Raw genomic sequence first — 23000 nt, 5'->3', positions numbered from 1 at the left:
CATGCCAACTTCGGAATGAATGCTTAAAAAACTCCAAAAAGTCCATTATGTGCTGTTTTTCTTGAAACTAAGAAATGTATCAGTCTTTTATTAGAGGACACTAACTTGATGCTTCTTCCCCCCCCCCCCATCACATCTCCAAAATACACCTGGGTGGAAAGAAAATATGAAAATTTATTTCAATACATTTCTTCTAACTTACAGTTTCCTGCAGATTTCATTCAGTCATCAGTATCTACAATCAGAATAAGAAGATATGATATCAACTCATACTTCCTGTATGTAACCTGTATGCTTCAAGACTAACTGATCTATATGACCTATAGTACATTCTATCTTACATAAATCATACTTGATTTTCTTCAAAATGCACGGGTGCTTCACCATACAGACATATGTTCCAATATGATCAAAGATCATACAAGAATCTGAACTTACCTCACTGCATGATTTTTTCCCCATCCATTTTCATGCCAAGAATGAGTATATAAAGGATCAAAATTTCCAGTATAGGTATATAGTGTGATGCTTCATCAAGATGATGTCTCCTTCACAACAGTTTATATCTTTCAGCTGCAGAATTATGAAATGATACATTCATCTTTTTATATCATCTGCATTCAATCACTTTGAATTTTTAGTACATTTCCATTATGTTAATCAAAATTCACCTAGATTAAATCGTACAGTTTAGTCAAATTTTTAGTAAGATGCTGTAATAATGAGTGTTGTGTATCGAAATGTTGGGAATGGTTCCAGCTTCCTGCAAATGTGAGTGATCTATTATTGTTGCAAATAGATTCACTTGTGAACTTGATGACCGTATAATCATATGAAGTTATTCTTAATGCAAAATGGTTTTTAACATTTGAACGTCTGATTTTCTTATGCATAACATGTAAAGTGGTGTACCATAAACGCTAAAAGATTCTAGTTCATGTATGACAAGGGGTGAAACGATACACCTGTGTCATGTATCGATAAGATTAACGATATGCAGCTTGTGATACATATTGATTCACATATGAACTTGATGGTATTTCCATCTTTGGAAGGTAGGTGGTGCCCTTTCATGATTGTTGACATTTTTGGTTTTATTTCCAGTATGCAGACTTCAGACAGACAAAGTTATCATATATTTATATGCAATTCTCATTGATGAGAAGATATCAACAATACTTTCAAACAGACTACCTGTTGATTGCAGTGAGTTTTATCCAATGTTTTAGACCATTTAATGGTGGATCCATTTATCTCCCTTTCTTTGTACAACATGAATGTTTTGAAAACATATTATGTCTCAGTTACACGTGGAAGATATTATGATGTTACCTTCAACACAAGAAATATCCTCATACAAAGAAAATCTCATCTAGAACAAATCCGGGCATTTGAGAACTTTAATACCATAAAAATCTATCACATTTTATTTCCTGCTGATGCAAAAGATTGCTGCAGCCACAGGTACTTGTGTTTGTTAACAAAGAAGGAAAACTACTGACTTCACCCAGTCCTATTCTAGAACGATGACAGGATTTTATCTTAAAAGAGACCTTCCCCTTTATCAAAGAAAAAAAGACAGGAGGAAGAAATGGTTACAAGTCAATATTTATCCATACTTCAATATCTGTCTCTCTTTTTTCCTGCTCCACTTTCTTATAGCACTACTAAAATCAACATCTTTGACAGATGTCACCTCTAGTTGTGTGAGCATTAATCTGTTAATTAATTCTGAGCACACTCTGCTCCTTTTCTTTGTATCAATATTGTTCTTTGCTTCTTTCTGAAGGGGCATATATATATATATATATATATATATATATATATATATATATATATATATATATAGCTAGCTTTGTCAGCTTGAATATGTTGGGAAACTGACTTTGTGATTGTTTTGTACAATTTTCAAGAGATCACAAATATTATCTTCTGGATAAATCTGCTCCAAAATAGGATTTTTCAATAACACAAACTTCCCTTGTTAAATCAGTAGTTTACTAACTACTATGCCAAATTTCTTATCTGTTCCATAATGCTGTATAAGGGTATTTAGTCCATCAATGCCTGTGCAGACAGAGGTATTAAAAAATATCTATACATTTTTTAACCCATATTTTATTCAACTTCTCTTAACCCTGATATGGATATATGTATATGGTTTTGTAATATATGATCAGGGCAAATTTGATTAATTAAAAAAGGAAAATTGCATTCTACTTTTAAATTCTGTGTTTTAATTAGGCTCAGTATTTTGCCCTTTGTACATACTTAATTTCAAAATATCATTGAAGGGATCATCCCATCTATTTTTTTGTTCATCTAACTCATAATTAACACAAATTTTGGGCTCAACATCACTCAATGGTGGTTCCATTAATGCTTTCCCAGCTCCAGTAATCTGATATACTTCATCACTTTAAAAATTATTGTCATCATCATTATCATCAGGAAGTACTTTCCAAACGAAATTGTAATTAACTGCACCGGGAATCAGCCCACACTTTAAACATGCATTTGTAAAACTTTCTTCATGAATGGTTCAAAATATGCCATAATTTTTATTTCTGGGCATTTTGTTCTAATGAAATTAGTTTTACAACCACATGTATCATCCTTGAAAACCCCCGATGTAGACCAGTTGATAAAAACAAAAAAAAACAACAGATGTTTCGATAAGAATGGTTAAATAGAAATTGTACACTTCACAGAGCACATTTTCATGTGGGACTTTCAACAAATTTGCGGGAGTTTTCGTGTTTCATCATTCTCCAAGTGCATAAATTGTACACATTTTGCATGATTTGTGCAATGGCACACCCTGACAGCATCTTTGCTTAAGTGCTTGATGTACCTAATGATTTTCCTGCAAAATCTCTCTATTGCTCTGCCGCTACTTAATGTTGTAACATATTTCAAATGGCAACACACCGGTAGTGTAGTTTTCAAATGGACTAAAGGAGTCAAAACAATTCAGAGTAGAAACTTAGCATGAAAGTGGCTATTAAGATGAGTAAAATACTTCATTAAACATGTGGAACATGTTTGGAATGTATAGTATATGCTGATCATACTTATAGGTTAAGATAAATAGCATGAAATGGGGGGGGGGAGGGAAACAGATCATAAACCATGTCACTTCGCATTAACTTGTAGATGGCAAGTGGCTATTCTCAAATAATCTTTTTCGTTTTTATTAATAAACATAAGGTCTACTCATAATTATTAATTTTATTGATGTTCAAGAAAGGGCCTTTAAAACATGCCAATATTGTCGTATATGCTTTCCTAGTCTTGGCAGTGCTCTGGTAAGAAGTAAATGAGTAAATGGGTCATGCAGCTCTCAAAAATTATTTTATCTGTCAAGAACTTTTCCATGACATTCAAATGTTTTCCAAGATTTTTTCCTATTAAAATTATACTTCTGTTATGAGTTACTTTATCACTGCATCAATATGTACAAAAGTGTAAAATAAATAATACTGTTCTTCCTTTTTTACTTTGCTTTCAGACTGATGAATCAATCTACCATTTGTCTATAGTCCACAAAACAAGTGCAAGATTAACAGTTTTTGATGTGCTTTATACTTTTTCATGTGTGATTAAACACAATTTCCCCATATGCTGGAGACATCAATAATGCACGTCTGTCTCTCTGGTTTGTGTTTGTTGCCCTTACATGCCTTCACCCAACTGTCAAATCAGTCTCACTCCCATATTGTATTGCAAACACATCCCATTAAAAGTTGTCTTACATTCCCCACTGTATTAGTCATGCATTTGCAACTAGTGATTAGTGCACCACCTCAGCAAAGACACATCACATCATCTGGTTACAGAGGTCTCCGAAACACTTAATCACACGTATTTGAACACAAATTTCTCATCTGGGATGCTGAAAATCACTTAAGCAGGAGTCCTCCATATGCACGCAAAAGCTGGGTGGAAAAATTCAAAGGCCTATCAGTGTTTCAACTATTTGCTGTGTGGGAAAATGTGTTGATCAATTGAGCATTTTAGCTGTGCCACTATTTACAATGACAGAACTCAGTAGCTGAAAGACCCCCAGATGTACATGTTGTCATTATCGGAGTACATCAACAGTGCATGACGCAACAGGTGGGTGGCAAGTTCAAAGACTTTGACTAGCGGCTGAGTGGTGGGTCTGTGAATGTGATCTAGATTTTTAACGTAGCTTTAACAATTTTCCAGTCAGCGTGGCAGTTTAAAGTGATTTCCAGTACTGGAGCATCATGCTGCCGAAAAGTAGCATGATGTCCCACCCAGTCACATTATCCTGACACCAGGCCGACCAGTCCCAACACTAACTTCTTAGGGCTGATTTACAGTTGCTTTTTTTTAAACAGAAAAAAACTTAGATTTAAAGCTATGTATTTATTTAGCTTTAATGACTTGTATCCCCTCTGATTTAAAAAATCATACCAACTGAAATTTTAGGAATTTTCAAGGCAAACTTCTTCCCCCAATTCACAGATTCTTCATGCTTACCTTCTTGATCTGCGTTTCCTGTCCCTATCTTTTGATCTTGACCTTTTCTTTTCTCGACTCTTGGACCTTTTCCCTCTAGATCTTGAAATTTTTCCATCTCTTCTTGAATCTTTACCGTCATGGTTTGCTGTCAAATATTAATTGAACAATATAAATGTTGAAATGCCTAAAAGTTTCAGAGTGCACCATTTTACAAAAATAAATGTGCAAATTAAGGTAACAACAGTTACCAAACTGTCTAAACCAACCTGTCCATGGTGTACAATAACTGAAATGATGCTGTTTAATAATAAAAATGATTGGAAACTCATCTTTTCCCCATATCTACAGACCAATCGACATGTTATATGTACATCACATACTTTGCTCAAGTTGTAACTGTTTTATTTGCTCCATAATTCTTTATCTCTTATTATGACAGGTAAGACATTTCTTTGTTGAAGATACTGAACAATTTCAGTAAAACTTACTAAGGATTATAATTCTGTTCCTACTGTTACATATACACGTATGTACACGATTTTAAAAAAAAACTGAACATACTACCTGAACATGCACATGGGATTTTTTTATGTGAGCTACAATGACTTATAAAACTAAGTAACATTACTGTACTGAACATTAGAAAGAGGACATGACATACATAAAAGAAATAACACCTGAAATACTTTAAAACTTTAAGATTAATTTTTAACTTCTGTATTAAAAATTAAATTTAAAATATCAGTTGAGGGGAGTAAAAAGAAGATGGCAGGGATGGTGGGGGAACTAATTTTATTATATAATACTAAACGTATTCCTTTCTGGACCCAGACCAAGCTAATATTCCCTCCCACATGGTGGTGGAAATGGACCAAACATTAGAAGTCAAGGTACATAATGGATAACAAATACAATACTAGGACCAACTAAATATCACAAGAATTATCTTGGTCAAAATTACTTTTTAATCAGTAGGCAAAGTGATAACAGCGGTTTTGAAATAGCTGCTATGGTGGCCATATTTGAAGTCCAAGTGGCAGCATTTTCTATCAGGACCAACTGGACCTTAGATGAATGTATGTGTAAATATTATTGCAGTCCTCTGAGCAGATTGTGGAGGAGTAGGGATAACAAAATTGTGATAGCGGATGGATAGCAGTAAATGGACAAAAGATCATCTCATAAGCTCTTTGCATATGACACCAGCAAAGTTAAAAATCAACAGAATAATAATTTTCCTTTTCACAATGACTTTCAATAAGAACAAAAAAAATAGGGAAAAAGAAAAACATTGCCATGGTGGGACTCGGACACCAAATATGACATGCCTCAAAATAAAATGTCTTTACTTTCTGAACCTAGGACTTATATGTTGCAAATGTAAATAATAACTATGTTCTTTTTTCGGGGGGGGGGGGGAGGGGATATCCACAATAAGTAAACAACTAGTTCCATTGACAGACTGTTATATATTCCATACCTCACAACCAATTTACACAAATAATCAGATATAATTCAAAGATGGAACTTAAAACATAACTGGATAGTTTGCAGACAACTGATGTTACATATAAGTACTCCCATATTCATTTTCATGAAATCTAACACAAATTTCGGACGTTTATTAAAACTTTCGTTATGTGTTTATAAACTTATTTCTACAGAATATATCCATGTTTAACTTGTACTAAACTCGATTAAACAAATATAATATATCTGTGATCACCATAATAATGGGGAGATAATTCAATGGCTCTTTCCTCTTACCCACAATGCATTTAAGTAAAATAATGGTAACATATTGAAAAAGCCTTCAAAGTAGGTTAACCTTATCCACACTTCACATTTCTCACAATTCCATTGACTCTCTCGTTCTCTCTCACACACAAAAACACCCATGTCCTCAAAAAAAAAATGTATGTCTGTTTGTGGTGTTTTTTTAAAAAAATTTTATAGTAGTTTGTGTGGTTTTGTATAAAAAAAAATAGTGTAGCATTAGCACTATTTTTATTTATCTGAATAAAAATTGTGTGTGTGTGTAATAACTGATGGAATTATTTTATTAACCATTTTTCACACTAACACAGGTGATTAACAATATGCTAATTATACGAGAGAGAACTTGGCCTATGAGCCAGTCATTTCTGTATTGCTGAAAAGACCAAGTATGATTACTGGATCGAGGTTTCCTACAGAAAATAGCGGTCAGTAACTTTGAAATGTTAAACATCGATAAATTCCAATGGGCTGATAGCTTAGGACCTACCATGATAATGATTATGATCACTACCTCCTCTAATAATGTAGAAATAAGAATTGTGAATACTTTTAAATATTACCAGTACTCAAAAAATCTGATTGCATGATGCCCTGGACCTCTCTAGTGTTAGATCGGGACCATCCTGTATTCTAAGTGTGATGCCCATTGGCTTGTCCAAATAAATCTAATTTGCCTGAAATGAACTTGAATGGTGCTGATGAAATGTAAAAATGTATTTTCAAGATGGTGACATACCTGCCATAACATGTGCAATCTAAATCAGATCACCACTGTCCTACGTGAAGTTGATATCTGAACTTAATCAAATTGAGGCACAGCATGTCATGCTAAAAATATGATTTCGTACCCCCAAACCCCCTGACATGATTGTGTTTCGAGAAAACATTTTCAGTAATCTTCCAAAACAGAAAGGAAATCACACCACTTTCAGTATATGCCTGTTACATGTATAAATGGTAATCAGTCGTGATTGGGGCTGATGTAAAACTATCCCTTGTGCAGTTTAAATAGCAGCAATTCAACGCAAAGGGGTCAGGTATAAACCATTTCACATATTCCTTAACTGGCAGAAAATAGCTAGTGAGATGTGTCTGAAAACTGCTGTGGGTGAGCCCACTATGCTAATTTACATAGGTAAGCAATGGAAGTAGAACAAAGATATGCTAGATGCATTTATGAGAACGAACATTTGAATTCCCTTGAATTAAAATGTATAAGCCGTATATATATTTTTGACCAAGTTTGTGAACAGCATTTCTTTAAAGTCAGATTATACTGCATATATAGAATGCAAAGAATGATCATTTCAGGTGTCAGAATAGTGTTATTCATTGTTTAAGCCAATTTAGGAATCAGGTAGCAAGCAGCAAAGACAAACAAAAATATATTTCAGAACTCCTGGTCGATGGAGTTTTACTTTGTGAAGCATGCCAGCAAAAAAACAATTAGAATGGGGGCTATTACTTCTTTGCACATACTGCAAACAAAACATCAACATACATCAGCTTGCAGGGATTGTCCTGGGCTTCGCCAATGTCGCAAATTGCGATTTTTTTTCCTTATTGGCGACAAAAATATACCATCTGGCGATTTTTTTGGCGACATACTTTTTGGTTATTTAATTTGTACATACAATCATGGATTTGGACTGGATAAATTAAAAGGCAGAACGAAAGGAAGCCACAAACTTGACTAAGCAATGCATTGGTATCAATCTGTTACACAAACAATCCTTTGTTCTTACTGACAACCCCATCTTTACAGTGCATTGTTACATCATAATCTGCTTATGCTGACATCTGGGCTAAGTACTGTATGCTGCGATACAGTCAATCATGCTACCGCACTATACCTACAACTGACCAACTTCTGAAGACGCGAATAGAATAGATACAATTAATTGTATGGCTAATCCTTCTGTTTTTTTTATACATATACCAATACAATAGTTTTGCTGAACCTTCATAGAACACTGATAAGCTTTGAAGTACCGACAACTGTGTATAAATACAAAGCAAATGGAAACAATCTAAATCACAATTACATCTGTTGCCAGTGCAGCATTTTACTCATTGATCTTTTCCTTTTGCCATCAGTCCTGTGTTACGGCTGCAGAGACTTAAACTCCGCAACAAGAAATAGCAACAAAAAAACAAAACAGTTTTGCATAATTAATAATAATTATTTATTTCTCAAAATACAGGAGTGAAAGAATCCCTAAGTTGGGTGTGAATTTATGCTTATATATACGGTCCAATATTGCCAGGTGTTGACTCGTGTAAGTTTCAATCGTGGGAATGGAGATCCTATTTTTCTTGTCGAGAAAATTTATACAGCATTCAGTGGTCATTCTTGGTATTTAGGAAGCAATTCGCTACAAGCTTTGTGAAGCTAGCCATAAGGGGGGGGGGGGCTGCTGAGAGACTACTGGTGTCACCTGTCAGCACTGTACACTGTGAACGTGGATTCAGTAAGATGAACTTCATGAAAATTGACATCAGAAATAAGCTCTGCATCTCATCTCTCGAGAATTTAATGAGAATCAGCATGTACAGATGTGAAAAATTAGACTTTGAAACTGCATTCAACAAGTGGGCAGCCCTAAAATCGTGACGGATCTTCATGTAACACTTTGTAACATTTTGTTAATGCTTCTTGTAATTAAAGTATGAACTAATCCATCTTTTGTAATTTTCATTGTCTGTTACATTAATAGACTAAATTAACACTTGGAAAAATGTACACTACTTTTTTTGGCGACACTTTTTGAAAATTGGTGACAAAATATTGAGGTTGGTGATTTTTTTGGTGACAGCTTTTTAAAAGCCAGAACCATCCCTGAGCTTGGTTCTTGCTGAAATTAACTCAGAGAATCCAGATGAGAAGTTTGATCACCAGGACCATCAAGTGTCTAATGTTTAGTGATGAACAATAATGACACTTGCATTACCTTCAAATCCCATTGAACCCTATTGAATTTATAGCTATTGCAACATTGTGTGACAGTTATTAAAAAAGGGGAAGTTTTGGGCACATGGAAATTGGAGTTCAAGCTTGTGGAATTTCAGTCAGGGCATGCTATTTTTTTATTTAAGTCACCAGCTCTATGCATGTGTCTGAAGAAAAAAAAATCTTTTCAGCACTGATTACATAGATTTCTTAAGCTGTTACAAAAGATCTATTCCGAAAGACATAGCATATATAAATGTCTGTGACTTCTTTGTTTTGTTTTACAACAGTGTTCTCTGGTTAAGACCTAAATCTGGATGTCAGCACAACATAATACTACAATGTAAGTCTGACCTAGATTATTGGAATTTGGAAGGGGATGGCGGGGGGGAGGTCCTACATGTAAGACCCCAATGCTGGACTGCTCTGGTGGCCTAGTGGTTACAGCATTCACCTCAGAAGCAGGAGGTCATGGGTTTGATACCCGGCCAAGTCATACCTAAGACTTATAAAAATGGTACCAACTGCTGCCTCGCTTGGCGCTCAGCATTAGAAGGTTAGTGTTAGGACTGGTCGGACAGGTGTCAGGATAATTTGACTGGGTGAGACATGATGCCCCAATACTAGACATCACTATAAACTGCCACACTGCACATTGTAGTGATACGACTGAAAAATTGTTAAAGCTAAGAAAAAAATCCAAAATCACACACACAAACCTTGAGGCTTATATTTATGTTTTGGGCATCTGGGTCTTACTGCCTAAATAACGCCACATCGTAACAAAGTAAACATTTTAGAATTATCGCAAACAACTGGCAGCCAATAACGATGCTTTTCTACAAAGTCATATTGTTTTAGCCAGACTTTACTTACTCTGATGTCTTTTCTCTAATAATTTAAAATTCTCACAAAAGAAATGTATCTGTTTTCAAGTTTCATTGCCCTACAGTATATTTCAGTTGCCTGGAATGTGATGGAAGCCGGGAATGCCGAAATCGGGTTAAGTTGAATTAAACTTCTTTCAGGAAAAGAATAAAAAATATATTAATATTGAAGAAAGTGTTAAGATACCTTTGTTTCGTTCAAGAACTTCAAAACATGTTCATTTGGTTGTGTGGGAACTGAATTTAGTAGGAAAAAAGACATAAGAGTAAGTAAAGCCCGAATAAAGCATTATAACTTTAATTTGTAGAAAAGCGCCGATATGGGCTGCCAAGTGTGTGAGATATTCCTGAAAATTTGACTTGTCGTTCCGATGTTAAGCAACATCGGAGCATGCTATACTGTACCGTTGGGCGGAAAGACCAAGACGCACAAAACATAAATATCAGCGTCGAGGTCTTACATGTAGGACTGGGGGGGGGGGTCTAGCGGTTACACGGTACCAGAAAAAAAAAACAGACATCTAACCGAGAATAACACGGGAGCAAATCATATACCCAGTAATGCATACCAGCTCTGTTTTCAGCAAACTGTCTTTCAAATTCATCGAATTCATCTGTCATGGCTGCTGAATGATATATGCTTCCACTAAGAACAAAATCTAAACCTTCTGACCAAGTTCATGCAACAAAACAGGCCGACTTCCCATCATGCACCTGTCAAATTGACTGGTTTACTAACTGTTTTTGTTTCAGTGTTCCAGGATGTACACATCACACTTCCGGTACTGAATGAGCCCGCGAAACTTCATGAGGTATAATGTTAAACAAATTCTAATACAAGCACAGGATAAAGCACCGGATTCGCATTCGCTCGTTCGCAGGACAGCAACTACAACCAAGACAGACGCAAACTCAACAACAACAGAAAAGACAGAAACTTTGGACGGGGAAACAACAACAACAAGACAAAGATTGTCAAAAACAACAACAAAAAGGGAAACAACAGCAAGAACTAGGACAAAAGTAAACCAAGAAACAAAAAGAGACGGAAGAAATCAAAATAAAACAAGTACTGAGAAGCACGACGTTAGAAAACACCGGACAAGAAAAAGTAAAACAGCTAGAACAAAGAAGGGGCCAAAAGAACCAACTAGGGCAAAACAAATCGATAACCAAAAGACTACCATCAATACCAAGCGAAACAGAACAACCAATCCCATCAGAGGAAGAGATGAAGGAAGAGAGAGGTAGAAGAAGGGAAAACAGAAAGAGGAAGAGCACATAATGATGTAGTCCTACAGCGTATGACACATCACCCGATTTAGCACTTAAACAAAAATATGTGCTATGTCTTACATTGTAGGACTAATAATGACGGAAACATTTATTGGACAATGATGCATGTCTTCACGATTATATCGAAAATACATTTTTAAAAAATAACAATTTAAACAAAAAAATTATTATATACATTATATATGTCTACATCAATACATGCAAAATGAAGAAAATAACAAAATCAATAGCAGATCATAGCACACATGCGTAAGGCAACTGTAATAGGAGGGCCTCCTAGACCAGCAAGTTGTTCTCCACCTTTTTTTTTTTTTTTTTTTTTGACTGGCGGCGGAGTGAATCAGCGACCCCTCTTTGTGTCGTCCACCTCTTTGTGTTCCTTTATAGTCCCAACGGGATGTGAGAATTTAGTCTCCCTTCACCGTGGTGCCATGGACCGTCTTCCCTTGGCTTCAAGGTAGGGAAGCCATTATAGGCCGAACACCTGTTTCGTTCGGCTGGGGAAGAAGAAAAAAAAAGGGCATCGAATCTCCCATGAGAAGGAGGAGAAGCATTCTCATTCGCCTAGAAAATCTACCAGTAAGGTCAGTCCCTCCCCAATGACAGACCTGGGAATAAGGACAACCCTATTTCCATGTCTTCCTGGCAGAGGAAAGGTACAGTCCTGCTTTGTCTTAGGATTAGAGGAAGAATGAGGACGTTGTTTTTATATTGGTGAACACCAATGATTTCGCCGAGCATCTAGATACAACATTCTGCATGGTTTCTGCGTCTAGATATAACGCTCACACACCAGCTTGGCACCTTAATCCCCTCTTTCCTTCCGGTTTGAAATTTGTATGCTTTAGAGCTAAAAGCTCGAACTTCTTCAGCGACCTTTGTGGGGGCAGCCTCTTTCGGTCTCGAAATCGTCGTCCCTATCAGCACTTCATCCGTCTACTAGTGGCCCAGCTAGGAGCGGAAAGAAAACGTCTAGACAAGCCTTTTCTAGGTAAGCTTACACTTTCGCAGGGACACTGATTTGGATAAATCCAAAGTCTTGCTGGATTACAGCCCCCCCCCCCAAAAAAAACCACAAAACTATGGTCTGCTCCCCTTGAGACGGGGACTCTTATTGGAGGCCTCCTCTTCATAGTCATACAGGACTGAGGGAACAATATCAGTCCCTAGAAGCAGAAGAGGGCCCATCGAAACAAGCCATTAAGAGTGATTTTCCTGACTACCCTTTTGATCCTTTTCCCACATTTTAAAAGCAGCTGCAGCCCAAAAGTTTAATAAGAAGACGCAGTCCAATGCTCCCTCTCAACCAACCTTCGCTAAATAAGGCGGAAGAAGGACCTAAGGGAGAAAATCTGCACCATTTCGTGCTGTCGGACCTGACGGGCCATATCTGTGTCAAGTAAACCAAGCAGGACGGCTACTGACTTCGTTTCCGGAAACACTTTCCGCTATCTCATGTCCACACCTTCCTATTCCAGTCCAAACTGGCTCATTTAAGGATCAACCTCCTATATACGAGTGCAGTCGAGAGGGTGCAAAAATTACGTCATTTGGTTTCCATTCCTGGATTTTTTTTTGGTGTCAAACAAAGTCGGGACGTTTTGGCTCATAATCTATATTTCCGCCTTAAAATATTACTTCGGACAGAATGCTTCAAGGCCTGTATATTGGGTTGTCTCCAGTGACATACAGGATGCATATCTTCGCTAGGTCTGCCATATTCCGGGAAAGAATGATATCTTGCCAGACGGTCTGTCGAGAGTGGGTCGTGTGGGCCTCACTTAATTGTCTCTGTGCCAATCGGTGGCAGAGTCACTTTTACAACTATGGGGAGACACTTAGTGGACTTGTTTGCGAAAAGACCGAATAAGATGCTTACATTTAATGCCTCCCCACATTCAGATCAGAGGACCTATGAAGTGGATGCCCTGACTGTGAACTAGGATTACCTGTTTGCGTATGCCTTTCAGCCATTCAGAATGATTCTTCAGGTGTTCTACAAATTCGTGATATCAACGGTTCAACCTGGTAGCATCCTCCACCCTCGTGGCTCATACGGTCGTGGTTCAGCGATCTGCTTGACCTGTTGGTTAACGAGCCAAGTAAATCACTAGAGATGAGGAACCCGGTGTCGTAGCAGAGATGGTACATACTCCACAATAGGCCAGAGATTTCTCCATCTTCACGCTTGGCTCATATTAACGATCGATCCGTGTGGATCAGCATTCGCGCAATGCTGGCATCGTTCAGACTAGAAGAAAATCCACTTCAAATTTTTTCTAAGCAAAGAGGAGAATATTCTGTAATTGGTGCAGTAGAAAATGTATTGGTCTCAGCATTCACCCTTTTAGCGCAGATGCTGATTTTCTTCTCTCTCCATGCATGAGGAGAATAAATATTTGGCGTCCACTATTTAGAGTTATAGGGTATCCCTTTCCAACACGCTTAAGTTTTCTAATGATCCTCTGCTTTTGGATCGGACTCTCGCCTTCTCACCTTTCTGACCTCATCGAATATTCTGAACTTTAGAGGCCGGTGTTTGTATCACTAATGCATTGATGGAATCTCGTGCGTTATTTGGCTATTGTCTAAACATCTTTATGAATGCTTGAGTGAGTTTCCTTTAAGAACCTTCGACTTAAGATTGTTTTCCTGCTCTCCTTAGATTCTGCCAAGAGAAGGAGCGAGATTCATTCCCTATCTGTTGAAAAGGGTTGCTGAGATGACCAAGATAGTCCTTTTTACCCAGTTATGGCCATACGGTTTTCTTTGACTTTCTCTAAAGGAAGAACAAAAGGTACGTAGCGTCACCCAGTTAGGGATTCCTCTGCTATTTCACTGTTTTTGTGTGGATTGGACCCGCCATCAAGAGGGCTTACCAGTCGCTAGCTGAGAAGGTAATTTCTTTCATGAGAAATAAGGCACATGATTTTGTGACCATCCCTTCTTCTTGAGCTATTTGAATCACTACTCTCTGGAGTATGTTACGAGAGCTGCTTTCTGACGATCTCACAGTATCTTCTCACCATCTGACCATTGGACAAACAAATCAAAGATGTTCATTTTTGTTGGACCCGAAAGTAACGGCACAAAAAGTGGTTGAACTTTCTACAAGCTTTCTCATACCGTGCGGAAAAGTGAACATTTTGTAAACAGGACTTATTTATGCCATCAGCATACAGTAGTAGCATAATTGCTGGGATTAAATTTAGTTTTGGGGAAAAATAATTGTAATTATGTGATATTTTCCTGCGCTGATATCATGTAGTTGATGTCCTTTTTCGAATGCAGGCTGTGACGCAGAAGTCTGACTGGGATCTGGAATCTTCTGTTCGAGAACCTTCCATTACTAATTGGAGGAGGAAATCGTTTAAGTCTGGCCTAAGGACCTGCGTCCAAGAAATGGAAAAATATGCAATAGAATCAGTAAATACTACATAATTAAAGTTAGTTTACCCCCCCCCCGCCAAAATGTATGTATGTATGTACGTACGTACGTATGTAGGTAGGTATGTATGTATGTGCGGTGGATGAAATAATATGCCCTGTACATTTTCCGTCCAGGTTCTCGATGTCATTATCGAATTGTGCAATAGCTAGGTGCTATAACAGAAGGCTATACAACGTGTTGCCTTCTCACAGCACAAAGTTTTAATTAATGTCTAATTAGTGATTTTTTTTGGTTACAAACAAAGTCGGGACGTTTTGGCTCATAATCTATATTTCCGCCTTAAAATATTACTTCGGACAGAATGCTTCAAGGCCTGTATATTGGGTTGTCTCCAGTGATATACAGGATGCATATCTTCGCTAGGTCTGCCATATTCCGGGAAAGAATGATATCTTGCCAGACGGTCTGTCGAGAGTGGGTCGTGTGGGCCTCACTTAATTGTCTCTGTGCCAATCGGTGGCAGAGTCACTTTTACAACTATGGGGAGACGCTTAGTGGACTTGTTTGCGAAAAGACCGAATAAGATGCTTACATTTAATGCCTCCCCACATTCAGATCAGAGGACCTATGAAGTGGATGCCCTGTATGTATGTATGTATGTGCGGTGGATGAAATAATATGCCCTGTACATTTTCCGTCCAGGTTCTCGCTGTCATTATCGAATTGTGCAATAGCTAGGTGCTATAACAGAAGGCTATACAACGTGTTGCCTTCTCACAGCACAAAGTTTTAATTAGTGTCTAATTAGTGTGATTTTTAATTAGTGTCTATACCTGCATCTTCATCTGTGTCTGATATGAATATGAATGAATTATTTTGTTAGAATTGCCATATTTTAGGGAGAAGTCAGGTGTGTTAATTTTGAGCGAGTTTGCTGAGTTGTATTTTCTTCACTTTATTTCATTGCATACCTGTCGTATTTAAGGTGTTAATGAATACAATAGATGACATAGATTGCATCAAATACAATACACAACATCAATGATACAATCATTTAAAACTCCATTTATAATATGCTATAATTAAGATTTATAGAAAACATCTCTAACTACCCCCACCCCCCCACCCCATATGCAACATTACAGATGAGAGTTATTAGATGGAGGATAAGGAAACAAATATGAAATATCCTTCACTGTATGTGTGTGTGTGTGATTTGGAATTTTAACCTAGCTTTAAATCTTTCAGCCATATCGCTACGATGTCTGCAGTGTGGCAGTTCATAGTGTCTAGAACTGGGTCATCATGTCGCAAGCATGAAGCATCATATCCCACCCAGTCACATTATTCTGACACAAGGCCGACCAGTCCTAACACTATCGTCTTAATGCTGAGCATAGTACAATTTTTTAAAAACAAGTCTTTGGTATGACTTGGCCGGGATTCGAACCTGCGACCCACCGTATCCGAGGCTGACGCTATCACCACTTAGGCCACCGGAGCGGTCACTTCACTGTGACCATTACACATAATATCAAGTACAAATGCAGTAACTATTTTAATATTAAATTGGAAACATAACCATCCGTGTCATCATCTTTCTCGTTATTAATAATAATAATAATAATAATAATAATAATAATAAAAACAATAACAATTATATAATTATTATTATTATTTTAAATAACAACAGTAACACAATATCAACAAAAACAACAAAATAATTTGATTTAGTATCCTTTCTGAAAAGATCCTCTACTTTATACTATCTCTGTCAGCTCTATCGTATTATGTTAGCCGTTACAGATCACCAGTTTTTACCTTGATAACAAATTTAAAAAAATCTCTTTTGACACGAACCCTCTTTTTTCACAAGCGAATTCTGGTTTTGAAAAATCCCCTCTAAGGCAGTCAAACTGATTTGCAAGCAATCGTGAGGTAAAGCAATTTCTAAGGTAAAATAACCGTATACTAGTCAAATGTTGGTTTCAGCACGAGGTTATCAACTTGGCAACGCGAAGACCCGGATTATGATTATAACATGGAGGACAAACTTTGGTTGTGACTTTCGGCGCCAATAATGCCAAAATCACACTTATCTGTGAATTCGCGTTCGTCAGTTAAGATTATTTTTGCAGAACTAAAGTGTTTGAGACAACAAGGTTTTAGCTGAGGAAGATTTTAAACATATTCCTCAAGGGCAGTACATTTAAAGCTGTCCCGTTCTCGGATCGATTTGCTGTGATAGTATTGTGTTTGCAAAATGGCGCTCGAGAGAGCAAAGGTACATTATAATTTGTGTCTAAATTATTTAGTCGACATATGAACAAATTAACATTATTTTGAATGTGATATTTAAAGATGCAGCACATATAGTGATTATTATGATAAATGACATAACCATGGGCACTACTTTATGAGCACAAATGGTCACACATAATCTTGGCATTGGCTCAAAGGTTAATGCGTTTCTATACCCGATACATTTTTCAAGGTTAGAGTTTGTGCCATAAAAATTATAGAAAATTTTAGTGAATTTGTTATGTAGTTTGCCAAATACATTAAAATTTTTATAATGACTCCAGTACAATTATACTGAATTCGCCGGTGTTAGGTGTACTTGATAACCTGGTGTATTATGTTATTTCTAAGTGCTGATGAAAGCGCATTTCTTGAAGGAGCATGTTGGAATTATCTGTCTGTAGTCAGTTCACTTTGTCTGTTACATTGTACTTAATGTGAGGAGAATAAATTACAACCTTGAACTTGCATACACTTGTAACCCATTTAAGAAATGAATTATCTTTTCTCCAAAATATTAAATTTTAGGCATATTTGCTGTATTTGTAAGAAAAATAATGTACAGAATGTATATTAACTAGTCATCATTGTGGTTGACATTACACTTGTAATAAAAAATAGTCTAAAACTGTTGTCAGAATATTATTTGCTTTGCCATTGCATACATAATTTACCGCCATGTACCAGGTCTGTGATTTTTTTATTCTTTTTAGGTTATTGTAAGTATAATTGGTACAGATTAAAGTCAGGGCCCCATACCCACCTTCACCTAATGGGATAGATAGAAATGCATTGAAAAAGATTTATATGGCTGGGAGGGAGGATTGCAAGAAGAGGCTGATTTATTTTATTCAAGTTAACCATCACTTACTACATTTCTAACTGAACTAGTTACCACTTAATTTATAAACTATTTCTATCTTTACTATTAAACTTTACTATGCTTGTTAAAAAATGAATGAACAACAAAGTAAGGATATTAGAACAAATTTTCTATGGTATTTTGTAGTTCAGCAAATTGTCCCCAAACCTGTAATGGTACTAATAGGTAACCACCCATCGATATTAGTACAGGTTTGAGGCCAGATTTATTGGACTAGGTGTATTTTGGCCCACCAGCTTTCTAGATGTTGGTCACCTATGACTAGAAACTTATCTATATGTTATGTTTAGTTGATATTACATCATTCAGAAATATAGGATTCATCCCTAATGCATTCACAGGTCACCATGCAGATACATGTAGTCTTTTCTGTTGTTTTCACATGACAGCCATACATTTAGTCTTGTAAAAGTGTTAAATGGCAGCCATTTGAACAGACTCTTCCAAAAATGTATGGAATCTGTTATGTGTCAGAGTACAAAATATCATCTTAAGTGATAAATGATGTGACTTCTTTTTGCACATCAGTACCACAGTATTGATCAGTGATTGAATTAAAAAAACATGCACTTGATATTTCTTTCTTAAGATTAAAAGTTTATTTGTGTAAAGAAATTATTTTAATGACCCAACTAGTGAAAAACAGTTTAACTTTATAGTATTTAGGCCAAAGTTTTGTATACATTATTCCTGCTATAAGCACAATCAACATTTATAATGGTGTGTTTGATCAATATAAACTATCCTGTGAAGTACAAGTTCCATATGTTTGTGCATATTTGAGATAATAGTATATGCTTTGTGAGTGAGTATTCACATTCAAACAAGGCCATGCATTGGAGTGTACCTTTATGTTTTATTCACTAAGTCATTTAACGTATTCAAAATGGCATCATTACCATCTCGATGTTAAGACTCATGGTGTTCAAAAAAATACCCCCACTAAATTAAAAAAATGCAATTAGTTCCAATTTAGGGAATAAAATACTCAGTTTAATGAAGCCTTTTCTAGAGTTCTGACTGTTTTCCATAAACTTTTATGCCTATGCTTTAATTAGTAAGACACCTGGGCTGACACAGAAAATATTGGCAGGCTAAACATTCAGATGCACTGGGTACTCTTGAACTCACAAGTTCTCTTCTTCTTATGTAACAGGAAGGGATAAAAAAATCTTTATTGTGACTCAAACTCAATTTGACTGTCTAGCCATCAAGTGCACATACCATGAGGCTAACGGTAGCTATATTGGTTACTTAATCTAGACTACTATACTCCTCTCACAATAAATGTCATGCAGATTCATCTCTCAGTCCAAAAACTCATTCTCAACCAGGCCACCAACTACTGAAAGTTGAATGAGCCCCCAAATGTATTCATAGGGTATACAAAATCTAACTGTTGAAGTTGGTCCCCCCTTTGTTTTTCTCACAGTCAGGCACACATACAACTAGACTAAAATGTCTGGACCAGCAAGACTGGTTAGTAGGTGACCACATACATGTACATAGCCAACTAAATTCTTTACCCATACTTTGACATTTGTCCTTGAATGTAACCCAGATTTGTCTGTTAGAGTCGTGGAGACACATTCTTAACTGGGCCACCATGTACTGAGGATTAGATAAATCACTAAATTTTGGAGGGAATACAAAGTCTAATGATTGCAGGAAGGAACTGAACCTTGATTCATCTGTATGACAGTCTAGTGCACATACCACAAAGCTTGAAGGTCTAGAGTAAGTAGCCTTAAAACCAAGCAGACAACATTATAGGAGTTGCTCAGTAATCCTTGAGGATTATTTTAATGTCCTGTTTTTGACCCTACCTTCCCCATAACTCTCACTACTTTTACATGTCCAATTTAGATTGAAAAATGGGCAAGGAAAATCCCATGGATTATTTTCTGACATCGTTTAGGAGTAAATAACAGCCAGGAAATAAGTACAAGGTTTTATTTCTATGACCTGTTTTCTCCTCTTACCCTAATCTCTTGCCACTTTAACAAATGTGTCTTGCATAGATCAAGCTACAGCCAGGAATTCATCTTTTGGAATTATTTAACAATTTTTTATATTAAAGTACAGTACATCATGCAATCAGTAAATCTTCTTGTATGGAATTACTGGTGTTATACTGGTCCCTTTTTGAACCCTCCCTTACTCCTAAAATTTCACCATTTCTATGCTAAATGTCATATATAGATTTTCAGACATGGAGTTATGTTTACAGATGTATATTTTATGATATAAAGCATAGAAGGAGCTCTCCTTGAAATTGAAGAATGATAAAGAAGTAATCCACAATTTTCATTAAGAGACATAATAAACTATAGTTTGTTGTGTAAAGAGATAGCTAGTGTTGGGAATTGGTTGAAAATTTACTACTGGTTATCGGTTGTATACAAGTAACCAGTAATTAAATATACTGGTAGTTAGAATGAAAACCAACACTTTGAAAATATGAGAAAAGGGCCAAAGATATATGAGGGCAAGGCTTATAAGATTTTGTTTTGGACGAACATAACAGAGACTTATTTAATGAACCTTTGAGTGTATATTTCTTCTTACAAATATGACACACACATTTTGTTTTGTCCAAATTTTCCTTGGTTGCTGGACCTTCCTTCATCATAATAAAAGACAAAAACCATCCTCATTTTAGATTTGGCTATATTTCCAGGGTAACTATATGTCTCTTTATGATGTATTTCATTGTCTGCCATTTTCAAGGGGCTCTCAAGAGAGTTTCAGCATGAGGAGTCCTGCATTCTTCACTTGTGAAACTCCAGAGTTCCAAGCCTATTTCTGAGAGCCCTTTGCATAAACTTGCAAGCCTCTCACTTTTAAAAGAATCGAAAAGAAAATTCAAAAGTATGTGACCATTATTTTATTACATATCTGGATTAAATTCTCAGTCTCATATGAGATCACATTCAAGAGAAACTTTTTCAGGAATTGCCACAAAAAAACTTTATATCATGCTGTACTCTACCATATGTAAACTAGTTTTTAAAATGAGTTACCTGGTAGTTTCTTTACTTTTCCAGTTCTTTTTACTTAATAAATGTATGCATGGTAGTTTAGTTATCACATTCTGGTTATTGATTCTTCAAGTACAGAATGCTTTTGTATTATTCTAATTGATTTATTCACTGTTTCATTGCAAGGAACTGTACTGCTTTGCAGTCTTTATTTTTCACACTCATTTTGGGAGTTTTCTCAACAGCATATAGTATTGTCTGTCTCTTTTACTTGGCCTGGCAACCCTCATCTGTAGTTAAACAATCTGGTTTAAATTCACGATGGCCAAATGCTGACAGCTGCAAGTTAGTATTTCAATTTCGAGTGAAAGGATTTTGTTTTCCAGCAGTCTCATACCAGTCACAAATTGTACCATCTAATTCCAACTTTTCTTTCAACCATGAGAATTGCTTGTCCTGCTCAGGTCTGTATTTATTAAGTTTGTTGTTGTTGTGGGGTTTAACGCCATTTTCAGCACACGATAGGCTATACATGGCGGCCAATATTAATAGTGGAGGAAGAACCTGGGAAGACCCGGAAAGAACCACTGACCCACGAGAAGCTACTGGCAAGCTTTCTCACATACCCACATTGGCTGAATCCAAGACTCGAACTGGCGCAGACAGAGGTGAGATGGCAGTGATCCGTAACAGAGAGTGCTTTAGACCACTCGGCCACTCGGAGTCCCTGTTAAGTTTCTATTACGTTTGTAGTTCTGTCTCCATTTTTTTCACCTTCCTTCACCATAGTTGAGACAGAGTCATTATTAAGTATACATTCTGAGTTTAGGTTCTCTTGTCTTGTGCTGTCACTTTCATTTATTTTCTGTGACTTTTATTCGCATTGTGTCATTTTCATTGCAAGTCAGTTTCCCCAAAAACGAAAATAGATTTTAAGGATTATTTTTTACCAGTTAAATTACTTTTCTCCACTTCTTTAAAAAGTCTCTACTGATACTGTAGTGCCCAGGTTTAAATCCTGTATACTGGAGTGGCAATTATTATTAGTAGTGGTAGTAGCAGTGTGGTAGTGTTGCATACTCATTATTCCCACTATGAAAACAAAGTCATATGGACAACGTTCTTTTGCATACCAGGGCCCAGCAAACGTGGAAAGAATTGCCCACTGAACTAAGATACAAAGACACAGTGATCACATTCAAGAGTGCTCTCAAAACTCACTTATTTTGACAAACAAGACCTAATAATGTTTCCTACCTTAAATATTCTCAGCATGTTTTTTTAATGTTTTCTAATTTCATGGTGTTTGTGTTTGTAATCATATCATTATGTTTTTTATCTGATAGGTGTTGTCTAATGTTGTAAAGTGCTTAGAGCTTCTAAAGATTGGGTGCTATACAAAATCATCATTATTATTATTATTGTTATTATTATTATTTGACAGTATTGTCCAGCCCAAACTTGGAAAAAGCTTTGATTGCTGTCATGATTTATATGTATGTCATCACCAATTTACCCACTTAAATGACCAGAGGGCATTGTTTTTTTTCTTCAAACAGTCTCACTTGCTTACATATGTATCAAAAGAACATAAATTTCTTTAAACCATCACATCAATAAGGATTAACTGCTAATTAGTTACACTGGCATCAGGCCTGTTGACCTAAGTATAGCCATAAGCTGTTCTGTAGCTTGGCCATGCCTGACAAAAAATATAGAAAGGAGACAAAAAAATGAATGAAATAGTAAGGCCAAAATAAAATATTTGGGTTTCCTAATGCACTGGGTTTGAAATTAGGTAAGTACTCCAAGTGCTGGGTTAAACTGGCTCATATAGATGAATAAATCAGTATGGAGAAGTTTTTAAAATTATTTTATTTACCTGGGGGAAGGGGAAGTGCTAGGGTCAGCATAAAAAAACGGATGTTTGACTGACCAGAAACACATTTTTATTGTCTAACACTGTCATTTATAGCAATTGAAAATTACTGACTGTACAGTAAAGAATAAATTTAAATGTTTTATCTTGCTATCATGAAAA

General features: G+C 36.3%; 2 protein-coding genes across 2 annotated transcripts in view; one reads left to right on the top strand and one right to left on the bottom strand.

The window, feature by feature from the left end:
- Window positions 1-10834, bottom strand: part of LOC149803763 (splicing factor U2AF 50 kDa subunit-like) — a 55949-nt gene extending 45115 nt beyond the window's left edge. The window contains exons 1-2 of the mRNA XM_089953545.1: window positions 10677-10834; window positions 4510-4636 (exon numbers count right to left, since the gene is read on the bottom strand). Coding sequence (XP_089809671.1) covers window positions 4510-4636; window positions 10677-10728 — 179 coding nt within the window. The 5' untranslated portion in view covers window positions 10729-10834. The remainder of the gene's footprint in view (window positions 1-4509; window positions 4637-10676) is intronic.
- Window positions 10835-16833: 5999 nt separating this feature from the next.
- The window catches only part of LOC149803762 (dynein axonemal heavy chain 3-like), a 311163-nt gene continuing 304996 nt past the window's right edge, over window positions 16834-23000 (top strand). The window contains exon 1 of the mRNA XM_089953988.1: window positions 16834-17078. Coding sequence (XP_089810114.1) covers window positions 17058-17078 — 21 coding nt within the window. The 5' untranslated portion in view covers window positions 16834-17057. The remainder of the gene's footprint in view (window positions 17079-23000) is intronic.

This window comes from Sinohyriopsis cumingii, chromosome 3 (genome assembly GCF_028554795.1).
Source record: "Sinohyriopsis cumingii isolate HCF-2022 chromosome 3, ASM2855479v2, whole genome shotgun sequence".
Taxonomy (NCBI): domain Eukaryota; kingdom Metazoa; phylum Mollusca; class Bivalvia; order Unionida; family Unionidae; genus Sinohyriopsis; species Sinohyriopsis cumingii.
Note: the sequence above shows the minus strand (reverse complement) of the source record. Positions and strands in the feature narration are given on the sequence as shown.